Below are 16,377 nucleotides of genomic sequence, written 5' to 3' on the forward strand. Positions count from 1 at the left end.
ACACCATTCTAGTTCAATATAATTTATCTGAAATACTTTTCTTGAGTTAAATGAAATCAAATAAATCAGCAAGTAACAGTGTTAACTGCTCTATTCACACCTTAAGTTCTAGAGTTGATTTTACAGACTTGTTTCTCTCTCTTATATGTTACTCTAAAGCAAATTGTTAGTGAATAAAGATGTTTCTTTGATGAGGACAGGGGAACTGATAGGTACTTTATATTGTATATTTTGCAAACGAATTGCCTGTATGGATCTGGCTGGGATGGAGCTCACATTCTTCACAGCAGTCGATACAAGGCTGTACTTTGGATTTGTGGCTACAACACTGTCATAACACACCTGTGTTTCAGCTACTGCTGAAAATCACTACTGCTGAGTAGTGTCATTTTAGTTTTGCTAGCTTTGCACAATCATATTTCTTGTTTTGCTAATTTCAGCAAGCCAACCTCCAAGCACCTCGTTAAGCACATTCAAGGACTACACACACACACACACAGACATACATATACACTTAAGAGTCAGCAATACTTCCTTGTTGGTACATTTTCTTCACAATCTCCTTCTCTACCCTTTCTCTGGCATTCTACAGACTTTGTCAAACAGATGCAAGGAGCACATGAGTCAAGTGAATCAACCTATGCACAAACCTCATCCTGCAAACTACAGTGAATTCCCAAATTCAGTTTTCCCATTGGAGCTCAGCATACACAAGCCTTGAAGATCTTAATTTGAGTATCATAGTTTTGCAGTTGATTCATCCAAAGGTAAACTCCAAGTCCCTGGAAAGGGCAGCAATGCTTTCTCACAGAAGCCTGGACTGCAAGTCTGCAGGAGACGGGATTGTGAAGAACATTTAGCAACACCTGAAGCATAAGTCATATACTGTAGGAAGTCCAGTGTGTCAGCAGGGTGTTTCATCAAATTTTCTTCAGCCAGCTATTTTTGGAGATAACCATTAAATGAGTGATTCATACTGCCTCAGGAAAAAAGAAAAAAGAAATGAAAGCATTGCCTAGTCAATCCTCCTCCTTCCTCTGTACAAAGGTTATAGTACAGCACACAGGATGCTGCCTATAGGGGATATGGTTATATATGGGCAAGACAAAAAGGAGGGTCAGTACCACCATGACTGACTGTCACACACCTATTAAATTCACATACTTAACAGGATGCTATGAGGTCTATAGCTGCTGTCTCTGATGCTCCCTTTCTGCAAAACAAGCTTGTCCTTTCCCAGCTTTCAGCACTGTGCCCAAACACATCTGGCTTTGAGGTGCACAAGATGGGCAGGGAAAGATGAGGGAAGTGGAAAGCTTTACACCAGCTTGCTTGGTTGACAGAACAGACAACATACATGAAGTCTTCTGGTAAGTGTTACACTTTGAATGATAAAACAGTAAGATTATTAAGATCTAGCATCAAATACATTGCTCTGCGGTCAAACCCATTGCCTTTTTTTGATTACTACTGTAGTAAAATAGGAAAATAATCCAAGTTTGTTAAATGAGTAAGGACACTGGTATCCTTTCAGAACATTGTTTTAATACAGTCATACATTCCAGGACCTATGGTCAATCTAAATTTATTCCTTCTGCACATCCCTGTTCTCCAGAATACTCTCCTCTGACAGGCAGCTGAGGGTGTTTTGTACTGGAACTGAGTTGTGAAACAAACTTTTTTGGTAAGGCCTGGTTCAAAAGTGCCAGCACACAGTCAAAATACTGTGGTTGTTTTTCTTTAAAAATGGGAGATTCAGGTTTCCATTTTCTGCTTCTGTAACCTTATGTGAGTTATTGTCATATGCACAGATTTTAAGGGTTTAACAGTTCTAAAAGATGTGATACCCAGTAGAAATGTAAACCACACCAAATACTTTAAAAACAAGCAGAATTTTGACAAATTCACTATTACAAGATGATAATGTAAATAATTTAGCAGATCTCAGCACCAGCATTTAGGATTATCATTGACCTTATTCTCATTTACACTGTGTGAGAGCATTTAAAGGGGTAGCATACACAGTGCAGGACATAAGCCACATGATTAACAGCTCTGAAGTAGAAAAACACTACAGTCAGAGCAGTCATAAGTTACTAATTTAAAAATCTCTCCTACTCTCAAGCAAGATATCAGTCACTGTCAAAAATCTGATTCATCAGCTGTCCAGTCCACATATCTGCTCCCATTTTCCTTCATATTTTTTTCCTCAATTTTCCACTTTAATGAAAAATTCATATGAATCTAGAACTCAGTCTGTTTAAAACACATCTGATTACCAATGCATTTCTAACTCATTATTTCCTACCTTGACTACAAGGAGCCTTATGAAAGCTGAAGATACATCTTTGAGATAATTTTGAGAATAGCACTTCTAACTTAAAAGCAATTTTCAGTTCACTCACTAGAGCTCATATACAGCTCTACGGTTACTGAACAAAAGCCTTCCTTTGCTCTTAATACATAGGAATTGTATGCCTTGTGGATAAAGCAATTGCATTCTTTCCCTCTTCATTACCTGCTTGCAATAAAACTTGCAAGAGAGCATAAACATTTGAGGATTGCCATACGAGAAAATAATGTTAGTCATTTACTATAAATTTGCAATAGGTTCGCAGATATGATTTTTCCTGACACTTACACTATACAAAGTTTAGTCCATATCCATTTACAGCATTCCTTACATAGGCACATCCTAGAATTTTTAAAGAATATTTTTATGGCTTTCATACCTGACCTGCAAATAAGTAAAAACTAATCTTTCCATAATATTTAATTTAAATGGCGTTAAAGATGAAATGTGTTACTCTATTTACCCTCCTATAAAACAGCAGCATTTTTTCTTCAGACTTGCAACTAAAGATGAAGAAACTTAGAAATCAGACTAACTCTTCAGAACTGAGGATACTTTTATCAAATGATTAACTCCTATTTTGCCTAACTAGCATAAAAAGCCAGAAAACCAATGTACTACACTGAAACACAAGTTAAAATATGATGGTATCATTATTAAGTTGTATAGACTACAGCAACTCTGCAATCAAACTCTGATGCATTTCTAATCAAGAGAAAAAGCATGTCGACAACAACAAAAAAGCCACCATTCTTATTTATCAAACTAGAATTACCTTAAACCAAACAAAGAGCCAAGCCAAGGGGAAAACATAAATTTATTATTTAAGAGTCTATTGTGATTATTTCAGTGAATCACTCACAGACACTCAACTACTTACACCCACCTAGGTAAGCCTATTTAAGGCATTCACACTAAGCAAACCAACAAAACCAAATTGCCTTTTGTTGTTGTTGCTAAATATGATTCTGTACACATGAAGGTCCTTCAGTCAAAACACATACCCAAAGGAAAACTTTTTAAAGTGGTCCTTGATCTACATCTTCACTTTAAAAATCTGGGTATATGAATTGCATTAGATTTTCACAGTTAGAGCAAGATACTTAAGCAAGATTATGTAAAATGCATTATATCTTTAGTCATTTGAATTAAAAACTTCATGGCAGAACTAACAGACCCTGCACCATAATCTTATTCCATTAATATGATTTTATCTGGGTCTAGGCTAATACACTAATCATTTCTGTGAAAATGGATTAAGACTTTTCCTTTGTTCTTACTTATTGACCAAGCAGTACTAACATTGTATTTTAACTGAATTTAAAATGTTAGCTCAGATCTCATTTACTTTAGTCAGTGTATTCCAAGAAGGCTTAAAACCTTTCATGTCTTGTACTTTGCTGAATTGGTTTAGCTCCTTTCTAATGCATCAGACAATCTCAGAGGCCCTTTTACCTTGCTCAAAATGACGTATGAACCACGTAAGGATAACTTCCTAAAATGAAGTTGGCTTTCTTTTTATACTTACTGCTGAGACTACAGCAAAGTATCAGAGATAAATCCTTATTCTTATATTCATGCATTAAATCTACATAATAACAACCACATTTGAAATACTAGTTCTATGCATTCAGATTCAAATATATTAGGTTCTTAAAGTGGGAAAGTTCAGAATAGGGTCTGAAAAAAAGAGGAAAAGCTCTTTTTCCTAAGTTTGATACTTGAAAAAAGCATAAAGAGATTGCAAGATGATTGCTAGGTAATGGTCACAAAAAGACGTAGCAACTTGAAGCTGAGGGATAGCAAGACTGCGGAACAGGGAAGGCTCATAGTCTGAGTGCAGAAGTATTCAAGTTTTCCAGAGATTCTGGGGGCAAAGACTTGAGCAGAGTTTGCTGCAGCTGTAAATCTTTGAAATTACTGCATTTGAGCCCAGAAGCAAGGACCTGTTTACAAGGACACAAAAGGCAGAGAAAAAGCTGTTTATCAATCCTTTTCCTATTTTGTATTACCTTGTCATAGAACTTGATTTAGATAAAATGGAAGAATTCTGCTTTTAATCCAATAAAACCTGGGGTCTGCATCTTATAGAAGAAAGCACTATGAAGCAGAAAATCTAGACAGATCCATCTTAAAGTTAACCCAGTGTCCCATTATGAGATCTATAAATCGGGTTAGGGTCAAAGTGTTTTAATGCATCTCAGTTTGCAAGCTGTGAAATGCAATAAACATGGTTTGTATTTTTGTAAGCTATTTTAAATACACCTTCAGTTTTTGAATCATGTATTATGGTTATATGAACTCAGCTTACATATTTCTACTCTATTTCTATTGTGCTCATTAGCCTCGGCAAGATTACAATAATGCAGCTATATTAGCTCCAGTTCCACATTAAACTATTTTCTTTTATAACTTCCCTTTCAAAAACCTTTCAAGCAATACATAATACAACATCAGTGTACCCAATCAGAACTAAAGGGCATTTATTTGTAATTCCTTCTTCATATATTTCCAGACAAGAATGAGCTCTTTCAGGCATGGCAACTGACTGAGCTCACAGTAAAAAACCAAAGAAATGCTTTTCATCCCTATTCATGAAGGTATGCTTCTCAGTCTTTTCCTTAACTATAACAAAAGTGCTTTTTTTTTGCTTTTTACGTGAAACTTCATTCAATATCAAGACCCTACACCCTTAGCCAGCAATCAGCTCATACCTTAGATCTTTCCAGGTGCTTGTATCTTACTCACTGGTTAGTCCAGCATGAAATGTGCTACCTGAGTGTGATCACAGTATGTTATTCTCCAGCAGCTGGTGTTAGACATGCTGCCTTTGCAAATAGTTGGCTTCTAGATGTTGGTCTCTGCAGGTGCTGACCCTCAGATTCCTTGCAGCATTTTTCCAGTGGCCAGCACCAGCCTCTTACCCCACTTGTCTTGAAGTTTGCAAGAGTTCACACACAGGCACAGAAGAGACTATACTCAGTCAATAGTCGCAAATAGCATTTGGCAAGAATACAGAATAGCCTGCAAAGACCAAGTGAAGGCTGAGACAATCCTACTGCCAAGCAACCTGCCCAACAACCAGCATGTATGTGACTGCCCCTTTTTATCCACTTCCCCTCTGCTTCCTCATGTTTGTTACACCCCAATCCACCTTGACTTCTCTATTCCCCTGATTTGGTCTCTGTCACCTAAACATCCCATAATAAGCTGCATATAATATTCTCTGTTCCATCCCCAGATTCTTTTCTCTCTGCATCCCCCAACAAGTCCTATACCCTATTATGCAATCACCCCATACTTGTCTTTTATTCCTGGGAGAGAATCTTTTTCCTTGACCCACCTCACGACTTTCCTTTGATGTACTAGAAGCAGATCACTGGCTCTCTTTTTACTGATCAGATTACACCACTTCGCCTCCCTGTTGTTGTTCATTTGATTCTTACAGTCTATGTTTTAGTCAGTCTTACAGCATCACACTGAATAGCGTTTCATATAAACAACCTCTGAGTTAGGACATTTTACTCAAGAGTGTTGGACTCATACTCTGTGCTGGCATAGTTTGTATAATTATCATAAGCAGTATACTACAAACACTTTATGAAGTCTAAGTATACTATTTCTCTAGAGATGAATTTGAAAAAGCTTCTCAATTAGCTCCACAGAAATTCAATCCTCTCAGTGACAGCTAATCAGACTGAAATAGCCCCATAGGTTAATTTTTCTTACTTCTGTATCAGCTTGTTGCTTTCTTTAACTACTAGAGAAGTTAGGAGAGAGCTGATGAGTACTTTATCATCCTCACGTACATATACATAATTCTGTTTCACAAATGCAGAACTTAGTGAGAGGGAGAAATGTTTAATAAATACTTATGCATCATTAGCTACATTAGTTTCTTCTGCCAGTCAGGGTATTTTTTCCTCAATTTTGTTCTCATTTCAAAGTTAATCACTTTGAAACAATTACTTAAAAAGCTAATTTTAACCTATCATATACAATACCAAAATGGATTTCTCTTTACCTGGGCAAGCTCCATTTTCTTCGTCTTCATCCTCCATATCATCATAATCTTTAACATCAACTATGAATAAGCACTGCAGCCTCCATCTCAACTGGAAATGAGTCAAGCTTCTTTCTGCTTCTAATCCTCCAGTTACAATAATGTGAACCTATATGAAATTTCTGTGTATTCTGAAATTGAATATTAAATCATCCTTACAAAATGTAAGGATTGCTAAAGCCTTTTATCTTCACAGCTTCCAAGGCGCCAAAGTTTTAAAACTGGCCCTTCAGAGTGATATTACAAGGCCTCTGATTTTTTTGTTCAGTCATCCATTTCAACATTTATGCTAAGATGCAGCCCAACCTGTTTCATTTACACCACTAAAATAATCCACGTTTAAACCAAGGAAAAAGATACAGTGTAAACTGAGGGTTAAACAGGTAAGACAAAAATCTGTATGTTCTCTTGAGCAGAAGCTACCCTTGTTACTACACCGTGCAAAATACACTTTCTGCCTAGCAGACAAGCCTGCAGGACCTTACTCTGACATGAAGTACAATATTCTCAAATTGAGAGACACCACTTACTGAGCAGAGAGGCAGGACAGATTTATTTTGCAACAGTACAGTGGCATGGCTGGGGACCAACCTCAGAACTGCCCCACTTTCTTCTAACTCCAGGTACCAATTTTATAAAAGAAAAAGAAACACAAGCTCATCCAGTTGCAATTATTTTTTTTCAACAGAGCCAAGAGGCAATTCATTGCAGGTGGGTTAACACTTCTGTCTGATATGTGTAAGGAATTTAGCAGTAAAGAGTTGCCAGTTATTTGAACAACTAGGCAACTGGTAACTTAATTTTGCATTGTAATTATCATCTGACAAAATTATCTAGAGTGAGAAACTTGTCCATTTCCTTCAAATTGTGTTGGAAGATCCTGCTTCTGTCTTCTCTTGCTTCTACCTCTACCACACCTACAGTGCTATTTTCCAACTACCTTTGAGTTAATTTTGTGAAGACATAATTATGCAACAGTATGAATGCCAGAGCCATAAAGTGTTCCATGCAACTGTTCTAGTGCCAATAGCAACTATTGAAATGCAATAAATTCAACAGTCCAAAGAAATACTGCTTTTAGCAAAAAGGCACACAGTCAATACCTACATTGACTATGAATTTAAACTGGAAGACACTCAAAGTTGTTGCATGACACCGGAAGACTGCTGAAACATTTTATAGCACATTATATTATTATTATAAACCATTTAAAGCTTTAATGTTGGAGATTTAATATTGCCAGTGATAGCTAAAATAATTTTTTATGAAAAAAGTCAGTATCTTTACTCTTCAGTGAGATTTGCATATCTGACAGAATTTCCCACTACCCCATTGCCCTATCTTGATGGTCACACACTGGGGTGAGATTAAGCACGTTCTACCTTAAGCATGGTAAAATGAAACAGAACACACAAAGACACTTGATTGCTTTGCCCATGCTCCAGTACTTGCATTATTTTAGGAACAAAGTAAGCCTATTACTCAAAACAAGATAAGATTATTATTTTGCATGACATTATTTAAATTAAAGTCTTTTTCCTCTTATCAGCTTCATCTTATCCAATCCTTATCCTTCTTTACATTCAGTTCCATGTATCAGTACCACTTAGGTAAAAGCATAGTGCATTTTGTTCCTGCATATTTGATTGGTCATACAGAATCTCCTAACTAGTACTGTAATTTTTATAAAACTTTTTAGATGAGATCGTATATTTGCAGTTTTTATCATGCATGGTCCTGTGGTTTCAAATGTCTCAGAATGTCTTTTTTCTAAAGACAGCAATCACCCATGAGTAAGGTTGATTTAGTTCATGCTTGTTTAAATGTGTTGACTTTATTTTGTTCAATATACAAATAAGCATATGTAATGTCTTAATTGTCTCAAAGTCACCAGGAAAAAAGATGAAGCTTATCATAAGCTGAAAATGCCATCTGTTAATAAGTATTATCAACTGAAACCCAAGGCAGTATTATGTTTTGAACCTGTATGGAGCAAAAGTGTAATGGAGGATCAATTAAAACTAAGGAAACTTAAAACAGCTTCCTGCTAAAAAAGTTCGGCAAGTTAAACAAAGACAAATTTAACCAAAGCAGGCCCTACTCAAGCTTGTTCTCATTGTTTTAGATACTACTTGTATAAAATTTTTTTAAATTGCATTAAAATGCTGTTCTGCTGCAGACCAGAGCTGACAGGATCAAGCTGATACAGTGAACACACACTGGGCTGAAGAAAAAAAGTGATACCCTTCCTGAACGCTGACTCCTTTTCCAACATTAAAAAGATAAAAGCTTTTCTTTTTCTTCTGACAAAAAAGGGGTTTCTTTCATTGCTTCTACCTGCAATATCTATTTCTTAATTTCTTTGTCTACAACTTCAAATACGTAATAAGAGCCATGACAGATTAATTTCATTAAGTAAGACTATTTTTCATGGCAATCCTCAAACAGAAGAAGTCCTTTGTTACCTGCAAAAGGAATGAATAGCACAGTTTCGAGAAGCATCTAATTTGATTTGCTTTCCTCCAGATTAGCATTAAAAACAACCAAAGAACCCAAAATAATCTGATCTCTTCCGTAAGACTGAGAAGGTATGATTAGAAATGTAAAACCAGGCTGGGAGAGGTCCATAGTCCACAGAATGCAGACTGAGAGAACAAGAAGCCTTAAAACCCTTCACCCTTTGTGGGGGTAGGAGGCAGGGAAACAGGTTGCCCTATGTCTTACCACGAACTCCTAAAGCTGGAGCTTTAATTCTTATCTGCTTAGTCTGAACTTGTGAAAACAAGAACTAAGACTATAAATAAGACTATGTATTTAACCAGAGTGCAAAACAGGTTTCTATTTTTCTGTTCCCATGATATACATGATTGCTTTTTAATCACAATTTAAAGTAATATGGCATTTTATCTAAAAATCAAAAGGAAAAATATTTTAAAAATAAATCACTCAGAAAGGCAAATAATGCCTAGACCTCTAGAGAAATGTTATTAACAACTGTTCAAGTGATTTAGCAAATTTATCAACAATACAGTATCAAAACAAAGAAAACATTTAGAATATTTATAACAGGATTCTGCATTTAAATCATCATTCAGGTCAATATCTGTAAATCCACTTATTCCTACAAGTTAAAAGTAAACACTTAATAATATCACTTTCACCAAACTGGTGTTTAGGTGGACACCAACTACTCTGCAGGCTTTCATTCATGCATTATTATATTGCCACTCAGTTTTAAAGAAGTGTAGAACACTAGAGCACTATCTGCTCCAACTCATTTCTCCTTGTACAAAATTATTAGGATGATAACTTGTAATAGTTCGAGTAAGTAAATTCCATCCCCGAGAAATAAGGAGGACAGATAGTTCCTCTTACCTCAATTGTCCAGGCAGGTTGATTTTTGTGAGAGTTTTAGCTGTCTTTGGGGGAAAACAAACACACCATCCTAACAAGCTACGTTAAGTTCTTTCTATTTGGTTAAATGAATATTTGACACACTGTTTTTTCTATATGAAGGGGAAAAGCTGCTAGTATGACTTGTCCCCACTTTTATTTGAGGGGTTCTCCAGTGCATTTTAAATGCAAATAAACTGATGTCTGTACCTCTGTAATATAGGCCATCTGGTGCTGGCTGGTACCAGCTGACTGAGAGGCAGCAGCTCACTGTTACTGCCAAATTTAATCTGCCAATTTAGTCTTCATTTTGGGGAAGAAAAACAGCATTTGATATACCACTATTGAAAAATAACCTCCAACTGACCCATTCCTGCCACTTGAAATAACTTTATACAAAAACAAGAACCAGTTTCAAATTCAAAAGGCAATATAATAAAACTAACTAACTCACGGTGTCATATTGAACTTCAGTTAATCAAGTGTAGCTGCTGCACTCCTTCAGAACCATTCATCATCCTGATATGTTCAGCAGAATGAAAAAATTGTTAACTTTGAATGTCAATATTAGTTTGCAAATGCACAAGTACTTAGTGAAAAAAAAAATAGTTCATTCTTTACATCCTAACCATTTAACTTTACTGTCCCAGTAGAACACAATCTTGTCTTAAAAGGGTTTACTTCAGTAACTTAGATGTGGTTTCACAGTAACTATGCTCCTCAACACGCAGTATTTTACAGTGAAAACATCACAGTATTTTCATTGCAGTACTCAACTCATGTGAAACCTCTAAACTAAACAGTGGAGAAAGCTACACAGCGCTGAACCCAAACTCTTCCAAAGCATTCAGTGTCATGGACTTAGCTGAACTTTCTAATTTTGGATATTAGAAATATTTACCAAGTTTTCCATGGACAGTTTTCCAAACAACTTCTGGCTTAATTCTGGCTTGTTAGCACCATTGCATACCACATTTTCTTAATTTGAAAATTAGACTACATAAGAAGTTGAACCCTACAAAAATCTGAACATTTAGCCATATGAATTTTCTTCTTCTTTGCTCTGGGACCACTCCAGGGCCTCACAGCATCATACCTAGCGATGCCTTTTTTGTTTGAATTTGTACTGCAGAAGTACATAAACAGGTATGTCTTGAAAAAAGCTAAACAGTCCTAGTTGCTCTGAAATTCAAGAAGTTATTCATACAGCTCAGTCCACTTCTCTGTTCTAAATAGTGCAAAGCAAATGCCTTTACTAAATGAAGTATTATTCCCTATACTCTTTGATTGCTTGTGAACAGTATTCCTCAGTTCACTGTGCAGCTCTTGTTTATCTTTGGGGCACACAGTCTCCCCAGTTCACACACTGGCCATGTCCCAGCCATGCCCCTGATCCCTCAGCCAGAATGACCTAAATGTACCTTATCTCCTACTTTTCTGTGCTTCCTTTCAGTGGAAAACAGGTAGAGGTGGATGGAGTGCACACAAAGCCTCCTCCAACCTGCTGCATGAAGAAGTAGCATGGAGCTTACCTAAAGTGCTCCTCTGTGCTCTAAGAAGAAACTTTACTTAAACTATCTACATTTTATTTCAGAAAACTACTCTGAGGCTTTGAGAGCTCTCTCATGCACAAGTAGAATACTTATGCTACATATTGTTTTTAAAATCACCAAATAATTCTAAATTGAACACATTCAATTACTCAAGGATGAACAAAAATTCTACTCAGTAAACATGCCAGAAATAAAAAAGCAGTTCAGTGGTTTACTCTGTTCCTGAACAGAGAACTTGTTCAGTCAGCTTAAGCAGAAAAGAAAGAAGAAAAAAAAAAGAAAAAAAAAAAGAAAAAAAAAAGAAAAAAAAAGGGAAAAAAAAAAGAAAATCATAGCTGATTTGGGAAATTTCACTACCTTCAGCTGTTCAAAAGAGTAATTAATAAGAAGGGAAAGCTCCTCAGCAGCTGATGAAAGGGCAGGCAGGATGATGAAGTTTAAAAATGGCTAGCAAAAGCCTAGCTGTTTTTTCCTGCCTACAAATTGAACACTTTCCTGTGTAACTACCAATGAAACATGTAAGATTGGTGGTCAAACTAGACTTTCTTCCCCTCCCCACTAACAGAATGCGCTCTTACAACATGAGATTTACTTTTTTAGTTAATTTAAAAATCTCTTAATCTTAATTTTCTGTACAGAACATGTAAAATTTGCTTTCATTACATGACAGTCTGCCTTATGCTATTATCCTGCTCTTGGCCCATAGAAAACATTAAGAAGCACACAATTAGCTCACTTCGATTATTTATTCCTGCAATTCAACACATTTTTTATATTGCTAAAATTTGCACTTCTGTTGCTTGCAAACAAGCTGGGCTTTGAGTGAACATGCCAGCTTCACATAACCTGGCCCCAGTTTGCATACCACGAAAAACTACATAATAATTGTTACAGCAGTTTTCTTGCAGTATTTTCCCTGTTTCTCCAAAGTACTGTAAGGATAAGGTTGTTTTAGGTAGAAGCACTAAGGAAACTTGAGATCTGCAATTGTGGAAATAGCATAGGGAGAGAGGGAGGAAAGACCCTGGGTAACTTATGCAAGTTTCTTAACTTTCTTCTATTAGACTGAAAAAGACATTACAGTTGCAAGTAGCTTGGCAATGTCACTTATTTTATTAAGAGTTCTGAAGACCTGATGTGAAATATCTCATTGTTGGCTGCTTCCAATAAAATGCTAATCACTGGACTAGACTCAATCAGTCTATCTGCTCACACTGTAAGATCTTGTTATATTACAAATTACCCAGTAATTTCATAAGAGAAAGTGAACAGCCCAGAAAATTAGAGTAAAACAAGTATCCTTGCTACTCACTATTCTGCAGTAGATCTCTCTGATCTTTAGGAAATTCTACAGGACATCTGAACTCTCCAGTGTGAACGCTCACAAAAAAATACTTCCCCTGAAACCCACTTCAAGCACATGATGATTCCTTACTGAAAAGCAATTTCAGTAAGAAAACTCACTACTATTCAATAAGTCAAAATATGATGTTCTTTGTTTATCAAAGCATGATAATCAACAAAGTATCTTTTATGCCATAATAACCTGATACATTAATGAAATATTGGGATAATAAGTTTACTAAATCAATGCTACAAGCTTTCAGTAATATTTGAAAAAGCAACAGAAATCATGCTAGACATTTAGCTTGCTAAAGACTAAGAATCAGTTAGTGACAACATCTAGATAGTACAAGAGAAAGGCTCTCAAATGGATGTAGGAGCAAATTAGTCAGCTCTATGAAGCAGAGATAATATAAGAATTGAATGTGAACATTTTAAACTTTTAGGATGCTTACTCTTGTTTTAAGAGCTAAGAAAGTTAATCTCAACAAAAGATAAAATTGAAGTCACTAGGAACTGAAGACTTGTAGGAGTACATGACACTTGAGAATAGATCTGAAGTTTTCTCTAGATTCATCTTTTTACAAGTTTAAGACCTCTATTCTTTTCCATCTTTATTGATTCTTCCATAGGATGGCTAAAACACTGCTTGAATTACCTTAACCTAAAAGAAGTCTCAAAATTGTGGCAGAACTGCCAACTCCTTGTTCACATATTTTTAATTCATTAACTTTCCAAGCCTGGAATAACTAGACTGGAGATAACCCACGTCTGTAGTAAAGGCAACCAGTGACTTTACATATGAAGTGTGCAGACTTCTCATATTGCTTCCTCCTCCAGGAACTGGGAAAAATAACGATCTACTGCTTGGTGTGGTTGCTGAAAACAGGATAGATACTACAGACAAGATGCCTGCACTCCCCTGTTGATTCAGGATGCAATATTTAAAAGATCCTATAGACAGTCTCCACCTGGATGTGAAGGGTATCATTATTAATGAAACACTAAAGTTTATCAGCTCCCTAAAGCAGAACCACATCACAAAAGCAGCAATGTATTATACCATGTATGAAAATAAAACCATTTGGTTTTCTATGTCACCAACACTTTCCCACAGAAACAAATATTTGATACAGGCTTCGTTCGTTTGGATTGAAGAACACAGCTACAATTTTAAAATATGTAAAGTTTACAGTCTAAAACCAGCTTATTTTGAATGAATGATCCTTTAAAAGCCCAAGCTTGAAGAATGTCTTAAATTAAAAAGATGACACACAGATGAGTTCCATTTGAGCAGTCAATGCTGACATATTAATAACGAAATAAAATATGCTGCAGTACTTCAAACACTTTGCAGCTGTTTCAATAGCACTATTATCTAATACAGATATATTTACCAAATTCCACATTTTGTAGTACAAGCATTTAAAATCGAAATACTTCTTTTTATTTGCCTAATCATTAACTGGTAATCTAATGACTTTTCAAATGTAAATCTAATCAGTGGCATTAGAACTGTTTTTTATTTCAAATAGTAGGATTATCCCCCAGCTGTAACTATGCTCTGGTGGCACTTCCCCTCACTTAACCAAGTATTCCCAGCCACATAACGAGGCTCATGCATCCTTACAAAGGGAAATCCTCTCTCTCCCAGACCAAAAGTAGATCTTTGGGCTCTAGAAAGTTAAGGTTTCCAAACCACAGCAATGTTTTTAACCTTTATAACTAAAGTATGTTATTATAAGTACCAAAATAAAACATTTAACTTGGCTGGACACCCCTGTAAAGCTTCAGTAATCAACAATTCAAATGTTTTTATTGTCATCCATAAATTTACTTTAACCTCGTGCAGTATCAGTAACAATAGCTCAGTCAAGCTTCACAAATTGTCATAATAAAATTTGCTTCTGCACTAACTCATTCCGAACTTGCTTTCTAATTTAAGAAAAATTATATTTGCATCGAGGAGGGGCTTCTTTCTCCCTCAAAATGTGCATATATATATATATATATATATATTTGTATCTTGTTTTATTATGTAAAATGAAAAAACATCTATTTGAAAACTGAATTAGAAATAAATCTACAATCACAGTCTGTGAACACACAACATTTTTCGTAATTGTAACACAGCACTATTGGGGAATAAACTGACAGATGGAGACTCCAATGCATTCTGCAGACTACACTGCAGACCTGAACATACTAATGGATTCACAAGATCTGAGAGATGACATCTGTATTAAAAGAAATTATTATATTTAATACTAGAATTACCCATTTCATTTTTGTTTAATATTAACTCTCTACAGAAGTGCACATGAAATTTTAATTGTACCCACATTGCTAAGGCTGCCCATTATGCTTTAACATAACTGTATAAAAAAGCACCTTACGTGGTTTGCTTGTCATGTTTTGTGACATGATCTTAGTTGCAAATTTTCAAGTTACTTAGAGTTACTAATTAAACTCTATAGATTATACATTTATGTTTAAAATGGATTCATTTATGAAAGACAGTATTAGATGATAATACAAGACTCAATAACACTGACAATTTTCTGGGCAAGAATAGCAATGGTCCATGACCCTGAGGTTAGCTCAGCTGGTCAGAGCATGGTTCAATCCCCGTACAGGCCATTCACTTAGAGCTAGGCTTGATGATCCTTGCGGGTCCCTTTGGATCCTTGCGGGTCCCAACTCAAGACATTTCTGCAAACTTAAAATCCTTAATTAGGTTTTTGGTCTGAGCCTAAACTTTAACTAAGCTTAACCCACTTCCCTCTTCCCCTAAACACATTCCTTCCTCATTGTATGGCCAACCAACTTTTGTATGCAAGCAACAGCACAAGTAGGATTCACGTGGATTGACCAGATTACAACTCATATACACATACACATTCATACTTCTGTGTGTGTATATAGATACACACACACACATTAATTTTTTCCCCAATCTCTGAACGTATCTAATACTATGTGCCATTTTTAAATAACTGGAAAAAAAGAAACTCTTCTTACCTTTTCAGCTGTTAACTGTTTTGACGGTTTTTCTGATTCTCTCTCTCTCTTTTTCTCGTCTTTCTTTTTTTCTTTTTCCTTCTGCAAAAAGAAAAAGCATTTTGCTAGTACCCAATTTACAAACATATTGAATGTGTACAGTCATATAGAATATAAACAGAGATTTTGAGCTACTCCCTTTTAAATCAGTTGATGCTTCTATCTGCTCTGCTTCCAGAAGTGACTCATTTTGCTCAAATACTAATACTAAAAATATTGTGACTTTTAGATTCAATTCAAGAAATTCACTTTTTCACCTGCTCATCTGCTTAATAAGCAGAAGGAAAATAAATCAGCATTGCTTCTCTTAAGCTAAGCAGAGCAGAAGAGAAAAAAAACATCTTCAAGTATCTATCTCTGTTAACTCTGATAGCTTCTGTCTTGGAGGGCAGATGTCAGCTGCTTTGACCAAAGAACTACACTAAGGTAAACTGCATGCAGCTTTCTGCAGAAAGGTACTGATTTTTAAAAGCTAATCTAGTAGTCTTAAAAAATACTCCTGAATGTAAAAAAGTTGCCTTTGGCCATATGACAGGCCAGCTGAGCATTGAGACATTATGTTGTTCCAGAAAGTGAAAATATAAAGATCCCTTTACTTTGAATGTATCATA

The 16,377-nt window shown here is 35.8% G+C and overlaps 1 protein-coding gene across 1 annotated transcript in view; it reads right to left on the reverse strand.

Moving 5' to 3' along the window:
- Nucleotides 1-16,377, reverse strand: part of SMAP1 (small ArfGAP 1) — a 66,713-nt gene that overhangs the window by 28,395 nt on the left and 21,941 nt on the right. Inside the window, exon 6 of the mRNA XM_008637658.1 lies at nucleotides 15,728-15,808. Coding sequence (XP_008635880.1) covers nucleotides 15,728-15,808 — 81 coding nt within the window. The remainder of the gene's footprint in view (nucleotides 1-15,727; nucleotides 15,809-16,377) is intronic.

This window comes from Corvus brachyrhynchos, unplaced genomic scaffold, assembly GCF_000691975.1.
Source record: "Corvus brachyrhynchos isolate BGI_N302 unplaced genomic scaffold, ASM69197v1 scaffold136, whole genome shotgun sequence".
In the NCBI taxonomy this organism is placed as follows: domain Eukaryota; kingdom Metazoa; phylum Chordata; class Aves; order Passeriformes; family Corvidae; genus Corvus; species Corvus brachyrhynchos.